Below are 21,751 nucleotides of genomic sequence, written 5' to 3' on the forward strand. Positions count from 1 at the left end.
CCCCGTGTCCATCAATAGGGCTCAGTAAACCATGCAGCAGGCACACAATGAAATCCTCCGCAGCTGCACAAAATCGCACAAAAGTTTTCTGCGTCCTGATGCAGCATTGCATTGTGGGAAGGAAGTCAATGAATAGGCCAAGGCGAGGAGCCAGGCACACGGCGCTCCCCAGTGTAAAAAGTGGGGGGACACACACACATTTGTGAGTTGAGGTTTTGGGGGGGGGTTTTGTTGTTGTTTTATTTTGTTTTGGCACTGGGGGTTGAATCCAGGGGACTTCTGCCCCAAAGATATTCTCTTTGCCCTTTTTCTTTCTTTCTTGTGAAACAGGGTCTTACTATATTGTTAAAGCTGGCCTTCAACCTACAATAGTCCTGTCTCGGCCTCCCAAGTGCTGGGATTACAGCCACCATGCCTGGCTTCCTATTTAAATTTTTTATTGTATGTATGTATGTATGTATGTATGTATGTATGTATGTATTTGTTTATTTATTTGCAGTACAAGGGATGGAACCCAGGGGCATTCTACCTCCAAGCTACACCACTAGCCCTATATTTTAAGTCTTTATTTTGAAACATAGTCTGTGTTGCAGAGGGCCTCACTAAGTAGCTGAGGCTGGCTGAGAACCTGTGATCCTCATGTCTCAGCCTCCCAAGTCCTGGGATTACAGATGTGCACCACCACACCTGGCTCTTATTTAAAATTTTTAACGTGCGCGCATTACCTTTGTAAACATTATTTTATTTTATTTATTTATTTATTTATTTTATTTTTTGGTGGTATTGGGGTTCCTGGAAGCCCTTCTACCTCCGGGCTACACTCCCAGACCTATTTTTACATTTTTATTTGGAAATAGGGTCTCCTAAGCCAGTGCGCGCGGCTGGCTTCGAACCTGCGCGATCCTCCTGTCTGTGCCTCCCAAGCGCGGGGATTACAAGCGTGCACCACCACGCCCGGCTATTTTTTATATTTTTATTAGGAAACAGAGTCTCTTAAGCCAGCGAGGCTGGCTTTGAACCTGCACAATCCTCCTGTCTCTGCCTCCCAAGCGCGGGGATTACAAGTATGCGCCACCATGCCCAGCGTAAACATTATTTTAAAGCCCTGTAAGCTATTGTCACGGGCTGTGCAAACATCCTAAAAACAGAATGAAAGTCTATCAATGAGATTGCCATAACAAAGACCCATGGACAGAATGATCGACATCCTTTCTGAAGGCCGCAGAGGCCGGAGAGTATCCAGGTCAGTCTACACCTTCCGCAAGCCCCGGGTCTCCTTGGACAAGGGGCAGTAGCCTAGCATTCACTGTTGATTTCTAGCCACAGAAAATGGTGTGCCCAGAAAACTCTAGCGTGCTGTACCCTGAGGGAATGCCATGGCCCGTGGCTAATTCACTACAGCCTCTTAACCGTTACCCCTGTCCAAGTCCTCACTGGACCCCAGAATGTTTTAGCCGCCTCTTTGCTGACCTTCCTGCCTCTGTTCTCGTCTCTAGGGTCACAGGGAATCTAGCCATAGCAAAGGCTGCTCCACAACCAATCCTGGCTCCCATCTCCCCATCGGCAACAAAGCCCTCCTCACCTGTCCCTTGACTATTCGTACCCAGACCTGTCAAGAGTACAGGGAGGGCCCATTAACACCTCCAGGTAGGCTGAGACACGAGGATCACAGATTCGCAGCCAGCCTCGGGAACTTAAGTGTTTCAAATAAAAATAGAAAGGAATATGGGCTTGTAATCCCAGCATTCGGGAGGCTGAGACAGGTTTGAGGCCAGGCTCAACTACTTAACGAGGCCCTCTGCTACTCAGTGAGACCCTGTTTCAAAGTAAAGAATAAAAAATAGGGCCGGGGGTGTAGCTCGGAGGTAGAATTCGCATGGGTTCTATCCCCAATACCACAAAAAAAGAAAGAATAAATAAGCCGGGCGTGGTGGTGCACGCTTGTAACCCCAGCATTCGGGAGGCTGAGACAGAAGGATCACGGTTCACATCCAGCCTCAACTACTTAGCGAGGCCCTCTGCAACTCAGTGAGACCGTTTCAAAATGAAGAATAAAAAATAGGGCAGGAGGTGTAGCTTGGAGGTAGAATGCCCCTGGGTTCAATCTCCAGTACCGCCAAAAATAAATAATAAATACATAAACAAAATAAATAAAAAGAAATAGACCCTGGGTCTGGCTCCTCTTAAATAATTCCACCCCCTAGGGAACAGGCACCCTTGTGGGCTGGGTCCCATGCTGCCCTTGGCCAGGGCCCCCAGCACCGCAGCTTGCCCTGCCTCTGCTCATTCAGAGGAGGAGACCTGGAAGTTAAGCTACATTCTTCTCCAAGAATAGGAATGATTCATCTTAGGGTGGTATTCAAAAAAGAACCGCCTGGACGTCTGTTTGGAGTCAGCCGCCCTGCTGCCGTCCAGCCGGCACTCAGAGATGTAAATACGTCCTCGAGTGGGCCAAATCGTTTCCTTTTGACTGCTGGCCAAACATTTATTGGCCGCGGCTCTCCCCCTGGAGACTGGCGGAGGCCACGGTTATAAAAGGGCCACCGTCCGCCCCGAGCACGGGCCCCGCGCAAGCCCTTCGCGGCCGCCGCCTCCTCCTTCCGACAGCTGCACGGAAGATCAGCTGAGCACGGCTTGTTTGCAAATATGACTCATTTCTTTGATTCTAATAAAGTCTAATGATACGCGCTGGGCTCCCAAGGGGCTCCAGAGGAGCTGAGGAGGAAGGCCGGGCTCCAGCCTAAGGAAGAGTATTTGGCCAGGCCTGGCAGAGAAGCCGGCGGACCTAAGGGCAAAAGGTGACCTCGGAAAGTGGTAGAAACTTCCAGGGACAGAAACTGCGCTTCCCCATCAGAAAGCAAGAGACATAGTGTTACCGCAGAAAGCCAAGAGTGAAGCGTCGGTCTCAGTAACTTAGTGAGACCCTGTCGCAAAATAAAACAGGGCTAGGGATGTAGCTCAAGTTCCTGGGTTCGATCCCCAGAACCTAAAGAAAGTCTTTTAAAAGGTCAGCTAAGCCAGGCGTGGTGGTGCACGCTTGTAATCCCAGCATTTGGGAGGCTGAGACAGGAGGATCACAGTTCGTGGACAGCCTCAGCTACTCCTTAGTGAGGCCCTTTGCAACTCAGTGAGACCCTGTTTCAAAATAAAGACTAAAAGCCAGGCGTGGTGGCGCACACTTGTAATCCCCGCGCCTGGGAGGTGGAGACAGGAGGATCGCGCAGGTTTGAAGCCAGCCTCAGCTGACTTAAGAGACCCTGTTTTCAAATAAAATATAAAATAGGTCTGGGAGTGTAGCCCAGAGGTAGAAGACCCCTGGGTTCCAACCCCAGTACCACCAAAAAACAAAACAAAACAAAACAAAATAGGGCAAAGGGTGTAGCTCGGAGGTCGAATGCCTCTGGGTTCCATCCCCAGTACTGTAAAAAAAAAAAAAAAAAAAAAAAAAAAGCAAGCCAGGCATGGTGGTACACACCTACAACCCCAGCGCTTGGGGGGTTGAGACAGGAGGTCACAGGTTCAAGGACAGACACAGCAAGTAGTGAGACTCTCATCAAATCCAGGAGATCCTGTTTCAAAAGAAAAATAAACTGGGCATGGTGGGGTACTTGGGAGGCTGAGACAGTAGGATCCGGGTTCATGGCCAGCCTCAGCTACTTAGTGAGGCCCTCTGCAACTCAGTGAGACCCAGTTTCAAAATAAAGAATAAAAAATCGGGCTGGGGGTGTAGCTCGGAGGTCGAATGCCCCTGGGTTCCATTCCATCACCAGTACCGCAAAATAAATAAATAAATAAAAACAAAATAGGCCTGAAAGTACTCAGGGGAACTCTTAATTCCCAGTTCATTTTTTTTCATACCCAAGACCAGGGGAAGTCCCAAGACTCAGGAGATGGGGTCTGGCTCCCCAAGGGGCGTGGCAAGGAGTGCTGTGGCTTCAGCCCATGTCTGCCCCTTCTGCCTCAGCCTGTTTTCTGGGTTTTTCTTGTATGGACTCCAGTCTTCCTCCAGGAAAGAGGGCTTTTTTTTAATTTTTATTTATTTTTTATTTTTGCATACTGGGGATGGAACCCAGGGGCATTCTACCTCCAAGCTGCACCCTTATCCCTATTTTTTAGTCTTTCTATTTTGGGGTACTGGGATTCCTGGAAGCCCTTCTACCTCTGGGCTACACTCCCAGACCTATTTTATACTTTATTATTTTTGGAAACAGGGTCTCTTAAGCCAGCAGGGCTGGCTTCGAACCAATGCGATCCTCCTGTCTCCACCTCCCAAGCGCGGGGATTACAAGTGTGCACCACCACGCCCGGCTTTCTATATATTTTTTTTCTGGAAACAGAGTCTCACTGAGTTGCGAAGGGCCCCACTAAGTAGCTGAGGGTGTCCCTGAACCGCGATCCTCCTGACTCAGCCTCCCAAATGCTGGGATGACAAGCGTGCGCCACCACGCCCGGCTTGGCAAGTTATGTTCGAAGGTCTCACGAGGTGCTGCTAGGATCTGGGCCAGGGTGGGGGACAGGAAGGGAGGTGCAAAGGCTGGAAGGGGCACCAGGCAGGAGGCCAGGGTTCCTTGGATAGACCGAGGAGATCAGGATCCTGTAGGAACTTGGGATGGTCATTATGGAACCAGGAACTTTCCAAAGAGAAAGATCACTCCCCATGTCTTCCCAAGGCAGAGAAGGGAGCCGGGGTGCTCAGAAAGGGGGTCTTGGGAGTCAAAGGCCTTGGAATAACTTCCTGCGAGGGTCCAGGGAGAAGGCAAGTATGGGCAAAGATGAGACACTTGGAGTTCCCTCTTCAAGACCCCTGGATTATCAGGCACGAAGGAGCCAGGCAGAACAATGAGCCAGATGCCCCTTTTTGATGGAGACCTCACAGACATTTTGAGGTTACTTTGGAGTGCAGTTTTTTTTTTTTTTTTTTTTCATGGTACTAGGGATGAAACCGCAGGGCCTTCTACCTCTGGGCTACACTCCCAGATCTATTTTCTATTTTATTTGAAAACAGGGTCTCACTAAGTTGCTGAGAGCCTCACTAAGTAGCTGAGGCTGGCTTCGAACCTGCGCGATCCTCCCGAGTGCTGGGATTAAAAGCGTGCGCCACCACGCCTGGCTTGGGGTGCAGTTTTATGCACGATAGAGATAGCGCAGAGTTTAGTGGTTTGCAGTTACAGAGTCGGTTCTCGGGGCTAGCCACTCGGGGACATGTTCAACAGCATGACCCTACAGCCCTGGAGGACCCCGAGGCCCAGAGAGGAGGCTACACCTGTCCGTCCTCCAAGTAGCAGCGTGAGGGTTAGAACCGGGGCCACAGGCCCATCAGGGAGGCCAACGAGGCCCTGCAGGCTGGCTGGCAGGGTGCCAGTGCCCTGGGTGGGCCGGGCGGTGGCCCTGGGCCCCATTCAAGTGGGAAGAATGAAATACCAGCGTCCCTTTGTCCAACAGCTCAGCTCTCTAAAGGGTGGGAAGCTAAGGGGGTGATGAATGTGCTTGTAATGTCCTCTTTGTTTGCAAGTGGAAAAATACATATATATATATGAGGCCCTCAGTCTAGCCTAGGGACCCCCCTGTGAGCAGTTTTAGTCGTGTGTGTGTGTGTGTGTGTGTGTGTGTGTGTGTGTGTGTGAGAGAGAGAGAGAGAGAGAGAGAGAGAGAGAGAGAGAGAGAGAGTGTTAGATAGATAGATAGATATAGATAGATAGATAGATAGATACTGGGGGTGGTGGAACCCAGGGGCCTTTCTACCTCCAGGCTATACTCCCAGACCTATTTTATACTTTATTTGGAAACAGGGTCTCACTAAGTTGCTGAGAGCTTCACTCAGTAGCTGAGCCTGGCTTCGAAATCCTCCAGTCTCAGCCTCCCAAGCGCTCCCAGTAGTTTAGGTTTGACTTAAAGCCCATCCATGGTGGTAAGGGTGATAAGGACCACCCCATAGGGGCACCTTTTTCTAGGACTTCCCAGCCCCAACCCGATGCATAATCGGGGCCCATTTAGGTTGCCTCTTCCTGTCCCTGGGCCAGTTTCAAAGAGGTGAGTAGCCATCATGATAACAGCATTGTGGAGGCCAGGCGTGGTGGTGCACGCTTGCCATCCCAGCAGTCAGGAGGCTGAGGAAGGAGGATCGTGGTCTGCAGACAGCCTCAGCTACTTAGTGAGGCCCGGTTTCAAAATAAAGAATAATAAATAGGAGCTGGGCGTGGTGGCGCACGCTTGTAATCCCAGCATTCGGGAGGCTGAGACCTGGAGGATCGCAGTTCGCGGACAGCCTCAGCTACTTAGTGAGGCCCTCTGTAACTCAGTGAAACCCTGTTTCAAAATAAAGAATAAAAAATAGGGCAGGGGCTGTAGCTCAGAGGTCGAATGCCCCTGGGTTCCATTCTCAGACCTGAAAAAAAAAAAGGGCTGGGGTGTAGCTTGGCAGAACACCCCTGGGTATGATCCCCAGTGCCAAAGGTGTGCGTGTGAGGGGGGAGAGAAAGGCAGAATTGGGACTCCATTTGAGACCCATCTAAGACTACAGGCATGAATTTATCTCTAAATTGTACCTTCCTTCCCATACACAGCCCCCAAAGATGGCAGCCCCTGGGAAGACCAGGGAGTGGGCTCTCCTCCGGAGTGGGCTCTCCTCCCGATTCCCCTACACCCCGCTCCTCCCTCCAACGGGGTTGGCCTTACTCCCAGAACTCGATGACCGGAGAAGTGAAGTTGGCGCCGCTGAGCGAGACCCAGTGAGTCTTGTTTTTACGCATCGTATCTTCCATGCAATGCGGCGTGTTCCAGGTGTGGTTACAGTGTGCCCAGGGCAGCTCCTTCTGGAAAGACTGGAACAGGTAGTACGTGGCCCAGGCCAGGATGATGATGTAGTACACATTCAGGAGGGAGACGATCACAATGGAGGCATAGCCGATGCCTGCAAGGAGGCAAGACGGCCACCAGTCAGCACCGCGAGGGAGCCCACCACGGCCCCATGCACCCCGGCCGATGGCCAGAGCGGCCCGGCCATGGGACCAGACTTCTAAGACGGATGCATGGGCATGCACAAAAACTGTTAGAGAAGTGGATGGCTAGCCGAATGAAAGGATGGATGGAAAGAGAGACCAATCAGTGAGCATGTAGTTGGATGAATGATGAGATGGATGAACGGATGGAAGATGGATGATGGATGAAATGTGTGGATGAACAAATGGAGGATGGATGGATGGATGGATGGATGAGATATATGGATAAATGGATGTAGCTAGAGATGGATGGATGAATGGATGGATGGATGGATGGATGGATGAATGGATGATGGATGGGATGTATAAATGAACAGATGGAGGATGGATAGATGAAGTGGATAGATGGACAGATGGAGGATGGATGGATGGATGGATGGAGGATGGATGGGATGTATAAATGAACAGATGGAGGATGGATAGATGAAGTGGATAAATGGACAGACAGAGGATGGATGGATGGATGGATGGATGGATGGATGGATGGAGGATGGATGGGATGTATAAATGAACAGATGGAGGATGGATAGATGAAGTGGATAAATGGACAGAGGATGGATGGATGGATGGATGGATGGATGGAGGATGGATGGGATGTATAAATGAACAGATGGAGGATGGATAGATGAAGTGGATAAATGGACAGATGGTGGATGGATGGATGGATGGATGGAGGATGGATGGGATGTATAAATGAACAGATGGAGGATAGATAGATGAAGTGGATAAATGGACAGACGGAGGATGGATGGATGGATGGATGGAGGATGGATGGGATGTATAAATGAACAGATGGAGGATGGATAGATGAAGTAGATGGACAGGTGGAGGATGGATGGATGGATGGACGCATAGATGGATGGTTGAATTGTTCATTAGATGGAAGGATAGCTGAATGAATGGATCATCGATTGCTGAATGAATGTCCACTTGTTGCAAAGATGGAAGGAGGGCAGATACAAGATGGATTGGAAGATGAATGGATGGATGGATGGATGGATGGATGGATGGATGGACAGACGGATGGTTGAGTTGTTCATTAGATGGATGGATAGCTGGATGAATGGAAGATGGATTGCTGAATGAATGTCCACTGTTGCAAAGATGTACAATTTGTCGGATACATGCGTACAAGGTGGTGCTTAGGAGGCTGGGTAGACCAATAGCTGCGTGTGAAGAGTGGATGGGAGATGAATGGAGAACGAGTGAACAGTGTAATAACGGAAGAAAAGCATAAGGGACGGAAATGTCTCCGTGACTGAAGAGACAAACAGACATTCCCATCCTTGTCAATTAAGTCATAACAGTGATAATTCTGAGTGCTCACCTGCCCGACAACCTGGAGATATGGGCACAGCTGGGGATTTACTGTATACCTACTATGTGCTAGGCACTTGCCCCATCCCTTACTCCTCAGGGGCAGAAGCATCCCACTCTTCGGCCCTGGCTCCTGCCCCGTGTCCAGTGCCGTGAGCGGGGAGAGCCAGTACACCTGGCAACCAGCAGGTGCCCAATCAAAACCGGCAGCACAGATGCACGCCAGGCCCCGGGTGCCCTTCACCCCATACTCACCGGAGAACAGAGGGCAGATCTTCTCCCAGCATGTGATGCCCCCTTCCGAGGTGTACTGGCCTATGATGACCTCCAGGAAAAACACAGGCAGGCCGCTCCCAAACAGGAAAATAAAATACGGTATGAGAAATGCACCTGCAGAGGGAACAGAGGGGCACAAGGGTGAGGCTGCAAGTCCTGAGTTCACTAATAACTTCAGCACGTCCATAAACCCTTTAAAGCTGTGGGCAACGTGGGTCTAGTGTGTACTTTGTTCTGGGGGACCATCTGGGATGCTCAGAGGGTCCCAAGGGGCCTGAGACCTATGGAAGGTTAAGAAACCAGGCTCTAAGCCGGGCGCGGTGGCGCACACTTGTAATCCCAGCATTCGGGAGGCTGAGACAGGAGGATCGCGGTTTGCGGCCAGCCTTGGGTACTTAGTGAGGCCCTTTGCAACTCCCTGAGACCCTGTTTCAAAATAAAGAATAAAAAAATAGGGCTGAGGGTATAGCTTGGAGGTAGAATGCCCCTGGGTTCCATCCCCAGTACCACAAAAAAAAAAAAAAAAAAAAAAATCATTTGGAAGCTCTTAAGTATGGGGGATTTGCAGAGGGACATACGAATGCCTGAGCCTGGGATCCGTGGGCCTGACCTCGTCCTGCCTCTTTAGAGAACCCAAACTGGAGAATCAGAATGTCAGGGACCTCCAGGCCACACAGCAAGGCCCAGCAGAACACTGCCCGGATCCTCATCCTTGCTGCCTGTCTCTACAGCATGGTGAGATAGTGTGGGCAGGCCAGCCTGGGAAAGAAAAGTGGGGCGCGGGGAGGCCCCCAGCTCTGGTGCCAGCCTCCAGACCCAGCCCACTCTCAGCCCCGCAGGGCTCCCCCACGGCCCGCCCCAGACTCACCTCCACCATTTTTATAGCAGAGGTATGGGAAACGCCAGACGTTGCCCAAGCCCACGAAGCCGCCGGCTACGGAGAGCACAAAGTCAATCTTGCTGGCCCACTTCTCTCGCTGCGGGGGCTTGCCCTCCGCCTCGTCCTCCGGCCGTGTGCCCGGGCTCTTCCCCGGCGACGGCTTCAGGATGTCCTTGTGGAAGTCTTTCAGACACTGCAGCTTCTCCTTGGTGGCCATATCCTCTATTTCTATGGGGACAGGAAGAGAACCAGGGTGAGGCGGCTAGGTGCGCCTGGGAGCCATGGGCACAGCCCCTTCCAGTCTTCCTCATGGAAGACTGTACACAACATCTGTACACAACATCCAGGTCATGCAAAGCGCTCTATGGAGCCAGGCTGAGGACCCTTGAAACCCCCAGAATCAACAGGTCATACTTCCTAGGCACTTGCTGAGCAGAAGGACCAGCCATCCCGGGTTGGTCACGTCCCCAGATGCCAAAACCCCAGCCGCCATTGGCTGTCACACAACCTAACACCGCCCAACCAATTCCGGGTCCGTCCAAACACCAGCCTGGGTGAGGTCTCCAGACAAGAGTGAGACACGGTTTTCTAATTTAGTATCTGCCTAGAAAACAACAGGTCCTGCTTCACTAAGACCCCCCCCCAAGACTGCCCCTATGAATAATTGCAAGATGGGTAAGTGGTCATAAACCAGGACCGGGGGTGCAGGCTGTAATGGACACCATATTGGAAAACGGGATTCCCATCAGCGTAGGGGAAACGGGCATTTGGCCAGGCGCGGTGGCGTATCGTCTCTAATCCCAACTACTCAGGAGGTTAAGGCAGAAGGATTGCCAAGTTCAAGGCCAGCCTGGGCAACTTAGTGAGATACTGTCTCAAAATAAAAAGCCAAGCCAAGCTGGGCATGGTGGTGCACACTTGTTAATACCAGACTTGGGAGGCTGAGACCAGAGTATCGCGGTTCGCGGACAGCCTCAGCTACTTAGCAAGGCCCTCTGCAACTTAGTGAGACCCTGTTTCAAAATAAAGAATAAAAAAAAATAGGGCTGGGGGGTGTAGTTCAGAGATAGAATGCCCCTGGGTTCCAGACTCACAAAAATATAAAATAAAATAAAGAATTAAAATAGTACAGGGGGTGTAGTTCAGAGGTAAAATGCCCCTGGGCTCCACCCCCACTACCACAAAAAGTTAAAATAAAATAAAAAATAAGCTAAGCCCAGTGTTACACGCTTGTAATTGCAGTACTTTGGGAGGCCATGACAGGAGGATGACGGGTTTGCAGTCAGCTTCAACAACTTAGCGAGGCCCTCTGCAACTTAGTGAAACCCTGTTTGAAAATTAAAAAAAATGAGCCGGGTATGGTGGCGCACGCTTGTCATCCCAGCATTCGGGAGGCTGAGACAGGAGGATCACGGTTCATGGACAGCCTCAGCTACTTAGTGAGGCCCTCTGCAACTCAGTGAGACCCTGTTTCAAAATAAAGAACAAAAAATAGGGCAGGGGGTGTAGCTCGGAGTTTGAATACCCCTGGGTTCCATCCCCAGACCCATAAATAAATAAATAAATAAATAAATAAATAAATAAATAAATAAATAAATAAATAAATGAAAAATTAGGGCTGGGGTTTAGCTCAGCGGTACAATGCCCCTGAGTTCAATCCCCAGTAAACACACACGCACATGCACACCCAAAGAAAGGCTGGGGATGGAGCTGAGTGATAGAGAACTCCTGGGTTCAATCCCCAGTACCACACACACACAGAAAAAAAGAACTGTCCGAGCACATCGAGAGTCTTACAGTCAAGTTCTGCTCAACCTGCCTCGGGTCTCAGCTTCCCCGTCTGCAGGAAAAAACAGATAACCAGTCCAGGCAACCGGCTCAGAGCCATAGAAGCCCAGGACACGACCGGGTCTCTTTTCCTGATCCAAATTGGTAGCCCACACTGAAATATCAGAGAAGAGCTGAGATTGCAGGGTTCTCATGAAAAATTGGTGAGGCCCATACACCTGACGGCGACCACTGGCTGGCAGACCCGGTTGCCCTTTCCCGGGGGGCACAGCCTGGCTAGCTTGCCGCCCGGCAGGAGAATCTGCTCGGCCCGCCAGCTGCAGGGACGTTTCAAGCACGTCTTCTCATCGAAGCGCTAAGTCACGCTGAGGCTGTACCGTTCATTAGCTGCCTCGTTGACCTCCCTGGGCGAGCAGAGGCTCAGGGGACAGGGCCCGTCATGCATACAACCTATATTCTCAGAGACTGGCGCTCTGCTGAGCACACAGTAGGGCATCCAGCAAGTGTTTTCGGGAAGAGGGCTTTTGTAGAAATCTCAGGGAGTCTTTCAGGCCTGCGAGGTGGGGGGCTGCCTGAGGAATTGGGGTGTGGAGCGGGACACAGACGTGCAGCCGGGCCCCTAGGGGCTGCGCTCAAGGGGCACAACAAAGCCCCTGCTTCCCCACACCTCCTTCCTCTCCCTGGCTCAGGGTGGGGGACCCCAATTGTTTCACTATCTGGCTGCGAGCAGACCCAAGAAAGGTTTCCTGGAGCCGCCGGGCAGCCCGCGGAGCCCTTCCTCTGTCTGGTTGACCATCCACAGGGCCTTTCTCTGGCCTGCTCCCTGGGGGCCGGGCGCGGGGCTCCGCAGGACCATGGCTACTGTAAAAATAGCCTCAGCGGCCAGCATTGTTCCAGCGCCAGTCTGTGTGCGGCCCGATGGTTATCTGAGCAGCTCATTGTGGGCCGGAGGGGTGGGCGCATAATTGAAGGATGTGGGACCGGGCTCCCTCCTGCCAAGGCCTGGCTCAGGAATGACCCCAGCCTCCTCCAAAGGGAGCTTCGACTTCACCAGGTCAGCCAGACCTTCACGTTTAAGTGGAGAGGGGCCTGGGGAGGTGGTCAGCCTCTGCTTACAAGCCCCCACCCCATGGGAGGGTGGGCCCGGGGGCTTTCCACCGCACAGGCAACCGGTCTGCTTGCTATGATCTACCCTGAGAGACTGGCTCTGCTTCCTGGGCCCCCAGACTTGCTTGCCACAGTGGCCCTAAGAGAACCCTCTAGAAACTTAGGGGGATAGCAACTGGGACCCCTAAGGCCCTGTGCCCCACATTATGGCTTTCTGTGAAACAAAGATTCTAGCCCTTCCCACATTTTCTCGTTGCCTGTAGCTGAACCAAGACAGCTGGGGGCTTGGGTGGGGAACAGCAGGGGCCCGAAGATGTTCACCTGGCATTGTGGGGGGCTGTGAGCAGATGCCCAAGTGCCCTTGAAGAACAGAGCCCAGAGGCAGGGGTCCTGACAGGCCTGCTCGCCCCAGGCGAGCTGCAGATCCTTGGCCTTGGGGGGCTTCACAGACTCACTAATGCCCGGAAAGGGCCAAACATACATGCAAGCACCCCCAAATCCCTCTCAGGGGGCTCACTCCACACCCTTGTGGGGTGTCTCACCCCGCAAAACATCAATCCAGCAAGACCTGCAGATTCCGCGCAAGTGCACGCGCTCCGGTACATTCCTGGCACCCACCCACATCTCTGTCACCATGGCAACCAGCAAGCTCCGGGCCCCAGCAGCCTCTCACCGGCTTGCTCGCTTGGGCATCTTTGACAGCACCCCTGCACATCTCACCAATGCTAATCTGCCCCCCGCCCCGATCTATTCTCCACGCAGGTCACAATCAGCCCACACCCCAGCCCTCTTCTAGAGGGAAACACAAGCACAGGACAGCCCACCGGCCCGGCATGCAGCCCCGCAGCCCCTCCTCCCCTCAGGGGATTGCTTTAATTCCTCCACCAGCTCCCTGGGCTGGCTGAGGCAGGTCCTCTGGTAGCGGCTTGGTTCCTGTAAGGAATCAGAGCCTTGACCCAGAAGCGGAGAGCCTCCACTTTCTAGCTGGGTGACCTTAAACAAGTTCCTCGACCTCTGGTCTTCAGTGACCTCGTCTGTGACACTGGCATAGTGAGGCCCACCCTCAACAGGGAGGCTCTAAGGATGAAGTGACGGGGTGCCCAGAAAGCGCTTGGAAGAGTCCATGGCACGTGACAAGTTCTCTCTCAGTAGAAGCCGCCATTCTTGCTACTGATTTGACTGCTGTAATTCTAACCAGGCCCACAGCACCGGGAGGAGGCATCCCTTTCAAGCTACCCAGGGGGACATCGGCACACGGGGACCACTCATCCACGGTGGCAGGAACGGAGGTGCCCAAGCCCTCGGCTCCTGGGCCGTGCGCCCCCGCTGACCTGGCCTGATCTCACGGGAAACCCTCCTCTGTCACCCCCTACCAAGTGGACACCCCACAGCACAGCGAGTCACCTTCCATCAGCTCCTACTCCCCTCGCCGCAGACAGGAGCTGTTTTCCTTGGCGTTGGGCCCGGGGCTGTTTTGTAGCGGCTGAGATACATAATTCCCCAAGTTAAGAGTTTCCTCTTTGGTTATTACAGCTACTCGTGATTAGAATGGCCTTGGATAAGCCAGGCGTGGTGGCGCACGCTTGTCATCCCAGCATTCGGGAGGCTCAGACAGGAGGACCGCTGTTCGCAGACAGCCTCAGCTACTTAGTGAGGCCCTTTGTAACTTGTGAGACGTTCTCGCAAAATATTGATTAAAAACTAGGTCTAGGGGTGTAGGTCAGAGGTAGAATGCCCCTGGGTTCTATTTCCAGTACTGCAAAATGAAAGAAAGAAAGAGAAAGAGAGAGGGAGAAAGAAAGAAAGAAAGAAAGAAAGAAAGAAAGAAAGAAAGAAAGAAAGAGAGAGAGAGGGAGGGAGAGAGAGAGAATGTCCTCGGATATAGAGGCTCCGGATGCGGCCCGCCTCCTTGCCCAGCAGAACACTCTGCCTGGCTGTTCCAGGCGGGAGCTGGACCCAGCAGTGTTCGGATGCAGATGCGCACGTACATTATCTGATGGAGGTTTGGCACCCAAGACGCCAGATTCACTCAAGGCCAGGGGCGTCACGGATTTGTAAGATATTCCTTGGATCTTCAACCTGTTTAAAAGCACCAGATTCTTTTTTCTTTACAGTACTGGGGATTGACCAAGGGCACATTTCTCTCCCGTGGTGAACAGACAGGAGGATCGTGATTCGCGGTTCGCAGCCAGCCTCAGCTACTTAGTGAGGCCCTCTGCAACTCAGTGAGACCCTGTTTCAGAATAAAGAATAAAAAATAGGGCTGGGGCTGTAGCTCAATGGTAGAATGCCCCTGAGTCCCATCCCCAGTAACCCCCAAAACAAAATATATATTTTTTGAGTATATATTGTATACTTGAAAATTATATAAGTTTTCTCTTTTTGGTATTGAGGATAGGACCCAGGGGCATTCTACCTCTGAGCTACACACCAACAGCCCTTACTTGTCACTTTGAAACAGGGTCTTACTAAGTTGCTAAGGGCCTTGCGCAATTGCTGAGGCTGGCCTCAAACGTGTGATTCTCCTTTTTCAGCCTCCCGTGTACTACCACACCTGCAGTCCTTTTATTTTACTTGAGCTGGGGTTCCTGAAGCTGCTCGAGCTGGCTTTGCCTTTACAAGTCTCCAGTCTCAGCCTCCCAAGCTGGAAATATAGCAAGCGTAACCATGCGTGGCTGGCACAAACTTCCTTACTTAAGCCCCGAGTGCTACACGAGGACCGTGATCCTATGGTTCAAGAGGCTCAGAGACGCAAAATACCTGCCCAAGGTCACACAGGGAACAAAAGACCACCTAAACTGCAAATACCCCCCTGTTACATCCCAGCCCCCAAAGCTATGTTCTCAAATACTTACGGCTGTCCCTGGTCACCTGCTACAGCAATTTCCCAGAGTGAAACAGAGTCTGGCGCCTTTAAGAAGCCAGCTGCAAGCCATGGGACCAGCAGACATATTAGAGAAGTAAGCTCAAGGGCAGAGTGGGAAGTGGAAGGGTCACATGGCATCACAGACCTGGCCAGGAGACGGGATGAACTCTGGGGACAGGAGACCAGGGCTAGGCTAGTCAGCTGACCAGACAGCACGGGCTTGTGCAGGACAAATGGGGTCTTCCTCTGGCCAACAGGAACACCTAAGAGATCTAAGAATAATCCCTGAGCACTATCTGCATAGATTCCATTAAGCAGTGTTGGGACGAGGAGGGCTGGAATCCATTAGTAATGTCTGCCATGGCTTGCTCCTTAGGTACCATTAGGCAGTATTAGGATGAGGAGGGCTGGAATCCATTAGTAATGTCTGCCATGGCTTGCTCCTTAGGTACCATTAGGCAGTATTAGGATGAGGAGGGCTGGAATCCATTAGTAATGTCTGCCATGGCATGCTCCTTAGGTACCATTAGGCAGTATTAGGATGAGGAGGGCTGGAATCCATTAGTAATGTCTGCCATGGCTTGCTCCTTAGATACCATTAGGCAGTATTAGGACGAGGAGGGCTGGAATCCATTAGTAATGTCTGCCACGGCTTGCTCCGTAGATACCATTAGGCAGTATTAGGATGAGGAGGGCTGGAATCCATTAGTAATGTCTGCCATGGCTTGCTCCTTAGGTACCATTAGGCAGTATTAGGATGAGGAGGGCTGGAATCCATTAGTAATGTCTGCCACAGCTTGCTCCTTAGGTACCATCCCTGGCTCTGGTAAGGTTTAACAACCATCTCGAAACAATTAAAGAGAACTATCTCACCTGGTGTGGAGGCCCACGCTTGGAATCCCCGCACTTGGTGGGCTGAGAAGCGAGAATCACAGGTTCAAGGCCAGCCTTGACAGTTTAGTGAGGCCCTTCACAACTAACTGAGAGCCTGTTTTTCAAATTAAAGAACAAAAGCCGGGCGTGGTGGCAGATGCTTGTAATCCCAGCGCTTGGCAGGCTGAGACAGGAGGATCTCACAGGTTTGAAGCCAGCCTCAGTTACTTGTTGAGGCTCTCAGCAACTTAGTGAGACCCTGTTTCCAAATAAAATATAAAAGCGGTCTGGGAGTGTAGCCTGGAGGTAGAAAAGCCCCTGGGTTCCATCCCCAGTACATACATATACATATACATATACATATACATATACATATACATATATATATATATATTGTTTTTATATATATAAAATATACTTTTTATATATATAAAATATATGAAAAATCTCAAGCCATCTGGACTGTGTGTGCAGGCATGTATTCCAATTTTTCTAGTTTCAGGGAGGCAGAACACCCAGAGGCAAGACTTGACCCGGGGCCACATTGTCCCCGCTGGTCACACCATCGGCTCAGGTCACCCAAGGAACCACAGGAGCAGGTAGGACACACTCCTCTGGAGACGCTGACTAGACCTGCCCACGCCCCGGTGGCCTGGCCCAGTGAGGTCATGCAGGAAGCTGGGCATTGTTTTCCCGTGAACAAAGTCAAAAACAATGAGACAATATTCTGTCCTAGTGAAAGTAAACTGTCGGGAGAGCTGGTTCTGCACGCACCTCTAGGAAAGGGTGTGTTAGCTACTCGGGGCTCTGCGCCCCTCTCCTGACCTGGCTCCAAGCCCACCCCATAAACCCACAGAGACACTCCCTAAGTCTGCCTGGTTCAAGCTCGGCTCTCAGCCTCCAGAAATTTCTACCTGTCCCCATACCTGTGCAATCTTTCACAGATCAAAAAGTTAAAGCTCTACCAGGCCTGGCAGCTCAAGATTGTCATCCCAGCATTTGGGAGGCTGAGACAGGAGGCTGAGCCAGCCTCAGCTACTTAGGCCCTTTGCAACTCAGTGAGACCCTGTTTCAAAATGACGAAGAAAAAAATAGGGCTCACAGGTAGAATGCCCCTGGGTTCCATCCCCAGTTCTGAAAATAAAATAAAATAAAATAAAATAAAATAAAATACAAGGTGTAGATGACATCCATTTGCCCCCAGGAGCTTTGGAAGTGACTTAGCTTCTCTTTGCTATCGATTTATTTATTTATTCATTCATTTATTTATTATTTTTGTGGTACTGGAGGTGGAACCCAGGGATTGTACCTCTGACCTACAGCCCCAGCCCTATTTTTATTCTTCATTTTGAAACAGGGTCTCACTGAGTTGCACAGGGCCCCACTAAGTAGCTGAGGCTGACCTCAAACCGCGATCCTCCTGTCTCAGCCTCCCGAATGCTGGGATTGTACATGGGTGCGCCTCCACGACTGGCTTAAATATGTTTTCTCTAATGTGATTTTCTGGTCACTTAAACCAGTATCTTGAAGCCACCCAGCTTCCTGATCTGGGCGCCCATGCAATGGGTACAGCGAGGGACCGGGCTAGGTCAGACAACCGCAAACTCCCTTCCCTGTGGCCCGAGACCTGGCACTGGCGACCCTGAGGTACAACACTGTACAGGTGAAGCCCTGATTCAGCAAGAAAAGGGTCACCGCCAGGCGTGGTGGTACGTGCTTGTAATCCCAGCATTTGGGAAGCTGAGACAGAAGGATCACGGTTCACAGACAGTCTCAGCTACTTAGTGAAGCCCTTTGCAACTCAGTGAGACCCTGTTTCCAAATAAAGAATAAAAAGTAGGAGCCGGGCGTGGTGGCACATGCTTGTAATCCCTGCGCTTGGGAGGCTGAGACAGGAGGATGGAGCAGGTTCGAAGCCAGCCTCAGCTACTGAGTGAGGCTCTCAGCAACTTAGTGAGACCCTGTTTCCAAATAAAGTATAAAATAGGTCTGGGAGTATAGCCTGGAGGTAGAAAAGACCCTGAGTTCCACCCCCAGTACCATGAAATAGATAGATAGATAGATAGATAGATAGATAAAAAAAAAAATAGGGCTGGGGGTGTCGCTCAGAATGCCCTAATACTGCAAAAAAAAAACAGAATCACCCTTCCACGGGGTGCGACCTGGGCCGCAGTCAAAGCTGGACCTGCCTCACCTGGGTCTCCCCGTCTCCGCCCCTGGCTTTCCTCCCGACAAGCACCGGTGAGTCAGCAGCAACCCCCGCTGCTACCCAAGCACCACTTTCTCCGCTGCCCCAGGCCTGAGCTTGGTATTGCGGGAGGAAGTGGGTGGGGTTAGGGCGGAGGGGCAGAACCCCGGATTCTTCCTTCGCATTTCCCCTTCTGGGCTGTAAGGGCCCTAAAACCCGCCCTCTGGTCACTGGTGAGACAAAGCAAACAGAGGCGGCGGCTCCCTTTGCACCAAGGAAACACACGAGAAGGTGACCAGGTGCCAGAGCGAAGGGTGTGTCCCTGGCCCCGCGCCTGCTCAGAGCTGGGCCCCAACTCTGTCCCCTGAGCTCCCCTGGACACCAGCCAGGGCCCGGCCTCTGCTCTGTGGCCTTGGGTAAAGTTGCCTGTTCTCTCTCTGGTCTCGTTGGTACAATGATGGGCACCGTATCCCATGCAGGGTGTATGAGACTTCTAGTGCATGGTTCATAAACACTTCTGACCACTCCTTGCTCCCCTTTAAAAGGCCATTTCCTTGAACCGGACGTGATGGTGCACGCTTACAATCCCAGCCTCCCCCCAGCATTTGGGAGGCTGAGACCGGATAATCACTGTTCGCTGTTCGAGGACAGCCTCAGCTACTAGTAAGGCCCTTTGCAACTCAGTGAGACCCTGTTTCAAAATAAAGAATAAAAAGATAGCCTGGGGCCAGGTGTGATGGCGCAAGTTTATAATCCTGGCATTCAGGAGGCTGAGACGGGAGGATGGTGGTTCACAGCCAGCCTCAGCTACTTAGCGAGGCCCTTTGCAATGCAGTAAGACCCTGTTTCCAAATAAAGAATAAAAAATAGTGCTGGGGGTGTAGCTTGGAGGTAGAATGCCCCTGGGTTCAAGCCCCAGTACCACAAAAAAAAAATTTTTTTTTTTTTTTGGTGGTACTGGGGTTCCTGGAAGCCCTTCTATCTCCGGGCTACACTCCCAGACCTATTTTTACATTTTTATTTGGAAACAGGGTCTCCTAAGCCAGCGCGCGCGGCTAGCTTCGAACCTGCGCGATCCTACTGTCTCTGCCTCCCAAGCGCGGGGATTACAAGCGTGCGCCACCACGCCCGGCAAAAAAAAATTTTTAATTAAAAAAATTTGAAACAATTTGAGGTGGGCGTGGTGGTACACACTTGTAATCCCATTGCTTGGGAGGCTGAGACAGGGGCATCACGCAGGTTCGAAGCCAGCCTCAGCTACTTAGTGAGGCCCCTTGCAATTGAGTGAGACCCTTTTTCCAAATAAAGAATAATAAATAGGGCTGGGGCTGGGTGTGGTGACGCATGCTTGTAATCCCAGCGTTTGGGAGGCTGAGACAGGAGGTTCAGAGACAGCCTCAGCTACTATTTAGTGAGGCCCTTTACAACACAGTGAGAGACCCTGTTTTAAAATAAAGAATAAAAAATAGGGCTGGGGGCAAAGCTCAGAGGTAGAATGCCTCTGGGTTCCATCCCCAGCACTGCAATAAATAAATAAATAAATAAATAAATAAATAAGTAAATTAATAAATAAATAATAAATAGGGCTGGCAGTGAAGCTCAGAAGTAGAATGCCCCCGGGGGGTTCAATTTCCAGTACTGGGAAGACAAAAACAAAAAACAACAAAAACTCTGCCAAGCTCTTTTTTTTCCCCCCTGAGATGAGCCCCCAAATCCTTAGTAAATCATTTTCCATTCCACAATGCATCCCCAAATCTGAATTGCAGTGAATTTCCCCTGCCCATAGCTGGGGGATCCTACCAGACCCCGCACAAGAAATCAGGCCCACACTGGGGGCCTTACAAGTCTTGGCACATCTGCACGCAAGCCCATTTTACAGACAGGGAGACTGAGGCAGCCTCTGAGCCAGTGAAAAGACACAGGTCCCAAGGCTGGCCTCCCTCACAGGTGGACCAATGGAACTGGAGAGGAGGAGATGCTGGAGAGCGGGGGGGCGTTCCCGACCACCCCAGCGGCCAAAAGTAAAGCTCTTATTCCAAACCTGGGTGGACGGGATTCATATCTAATTTTGTCTGGTTGGCAGGTGTTGGCGTGGTGGTGGCAGCGACGGCAGCTTCCAGCGCTTATAAGATGATGCCTAACACCCGCTACTGTTCGGCTAGAAGAAAAATTCAGCATTAAAATCCACACGGGGCTGCGCTGGGGGACTGATGTTTCCCAACCACGATCCTCCTAGCGCACACACCAGCTCCCAGGGCGACCCCTCAAGTCTTCGCTTCTCTAGCGCAATTTCTCTTCGACGGCGGACAACGAGGACAGAGTCAAAATAAAGAATAAAAAATAGGGCCGGGGGTGGAGCTCAGAGGTAGAATGCCCCTGGCTCGGTCTCTAATGCCATAAAAGAATTTTAAAAAGAAAAATAGCCGGGCGTGGTGGCGCACGCTTGTAATCCCGGCGCTTGGGAGGCAGAGACAGGAGGATCGCACAGGTTCGAAGCCAGCCTCAGCTATTTAGTGAGGCTCTCAGCAACTTAGTGAGACCCTGTTTCCAAATTTTAAAAAATATATAAAATAGGTCTGGGTGTATAGCCCGGAGGTAGAAAGCCTCTGGGTTCCACACCCCAGTACCACCAAAAAAAAAAAAATTATATGTATGTATATGTATAAATGTGTGTGTGTGTGTGTGTGTGTGTGTGTGTGTGTGTGTGTGTGTGTATACAAAATAGCATGCTTGTAATCCCAGCATTTGGGAGGCTAAGACAGGAGGATCGCAGTTCATGGACAGCCTCGGCTACTTGGTGAGGCTCTTTACAACTCAGAGAGACCCTAAAAAAATAGGGCTGGGGGTGTAGCTCAGAGGTAGGATGCCCCTGGGTTCCATCCCCAGTAGCACAAAAAATAAAAAATAAAAATAAATAAACAAGCCGGGCGTGGTGGCGCACGCTTGTCATCCCAGCATTCTGGAGGCTGAGACTGGAAGATCGCGGTTGGGGGACAGCCTCGGCTCACTTAGTGAGGCCCTCTGCAACTTAGTGAGATCCAGTTTCAAAATAAAAAAAAATAAAAAATGGGCCGGGCGTGGTGGCGCACGCTTGTAATCCCCGCGTTTAGGAGGCGGAGACAGGAGGATCGCGCAGGTTCGAAGCCATCCGCGTGTGCTGGCTTAGGAGACCCTGTTTCCAAATAAAAATGTAAAAATAGGTCTGGGAGTACTGGGGTTCTTCCAGGAACCCCAGTACCATGAAAAATTAATAATAATAATAATAATAATAATAATAATAATAATAATAAATGGGGCAGGGGGTGTAGCTTGAAGGTCAAATGCCCCTGGGTTCCATCCCCAAACCCACAAAAATAAATAAATAAGTAAAATAAAATGCAGAGTGTCTAACTGTCCACCTCCTCTGGCTTCTACTCCGGACTCCCTGTCCCGGGGTGCCCAGCAGTTTTGATTAAAGA

At 51.2% G+C, this 21,751-nt stretch overlaps 1 protein-coding gene across 2 annotated transcripts in view; it reads right to left on the reverse strand.

Annotated features, from left to right (window-relative positions):
* Positions 1 to 9,688, reverse strand: part of SLC6A6 (solute carrier family 6 member 6) — a gene marked incomplete at both ends in the record, with an annotated part of 39,643 nt that extends 29,955 nt beyond the window's left edge. Inside the window, 3 exons of one of the 2 annotated variants that reach the window (XM_080718018.1) lie at positions 6,676 to 6,910; positions 8,571 to 8,705; positions 9,460 to 9,688. In XM_080718018.1, coding sequence (XP_080574144.1) covers positions 6,676 to 6,910; positions 8,571 to 8,705; positions 9,460 to 9,688 — 599 coding nt within the window. The remainder of the gene's footprint in view (positions 1 to 6,675; positions 6,911 to 8,570; positions 8,706 to 9,459) is intronic. The other variant, XM_080718019.1, reaches the window with a different exon arrangement.
* Between the last annotated feature and the right edge of the window lie 12,063 nt (positions 9,689 to 21,751).

Source organism: Muscardinus avellanarius (genome assembly GCF_963383645.1).
Source record: "Muscardinus avellanarius genome assembly, chromosome: 22".
In the NCBI taxonomy this organism is placed as follows: Eukaryota; Metazoa; Chordata; class Mammalia; order Rodentia; family Gliridae; genus Muscardinus; species Muscardinus avellanarius.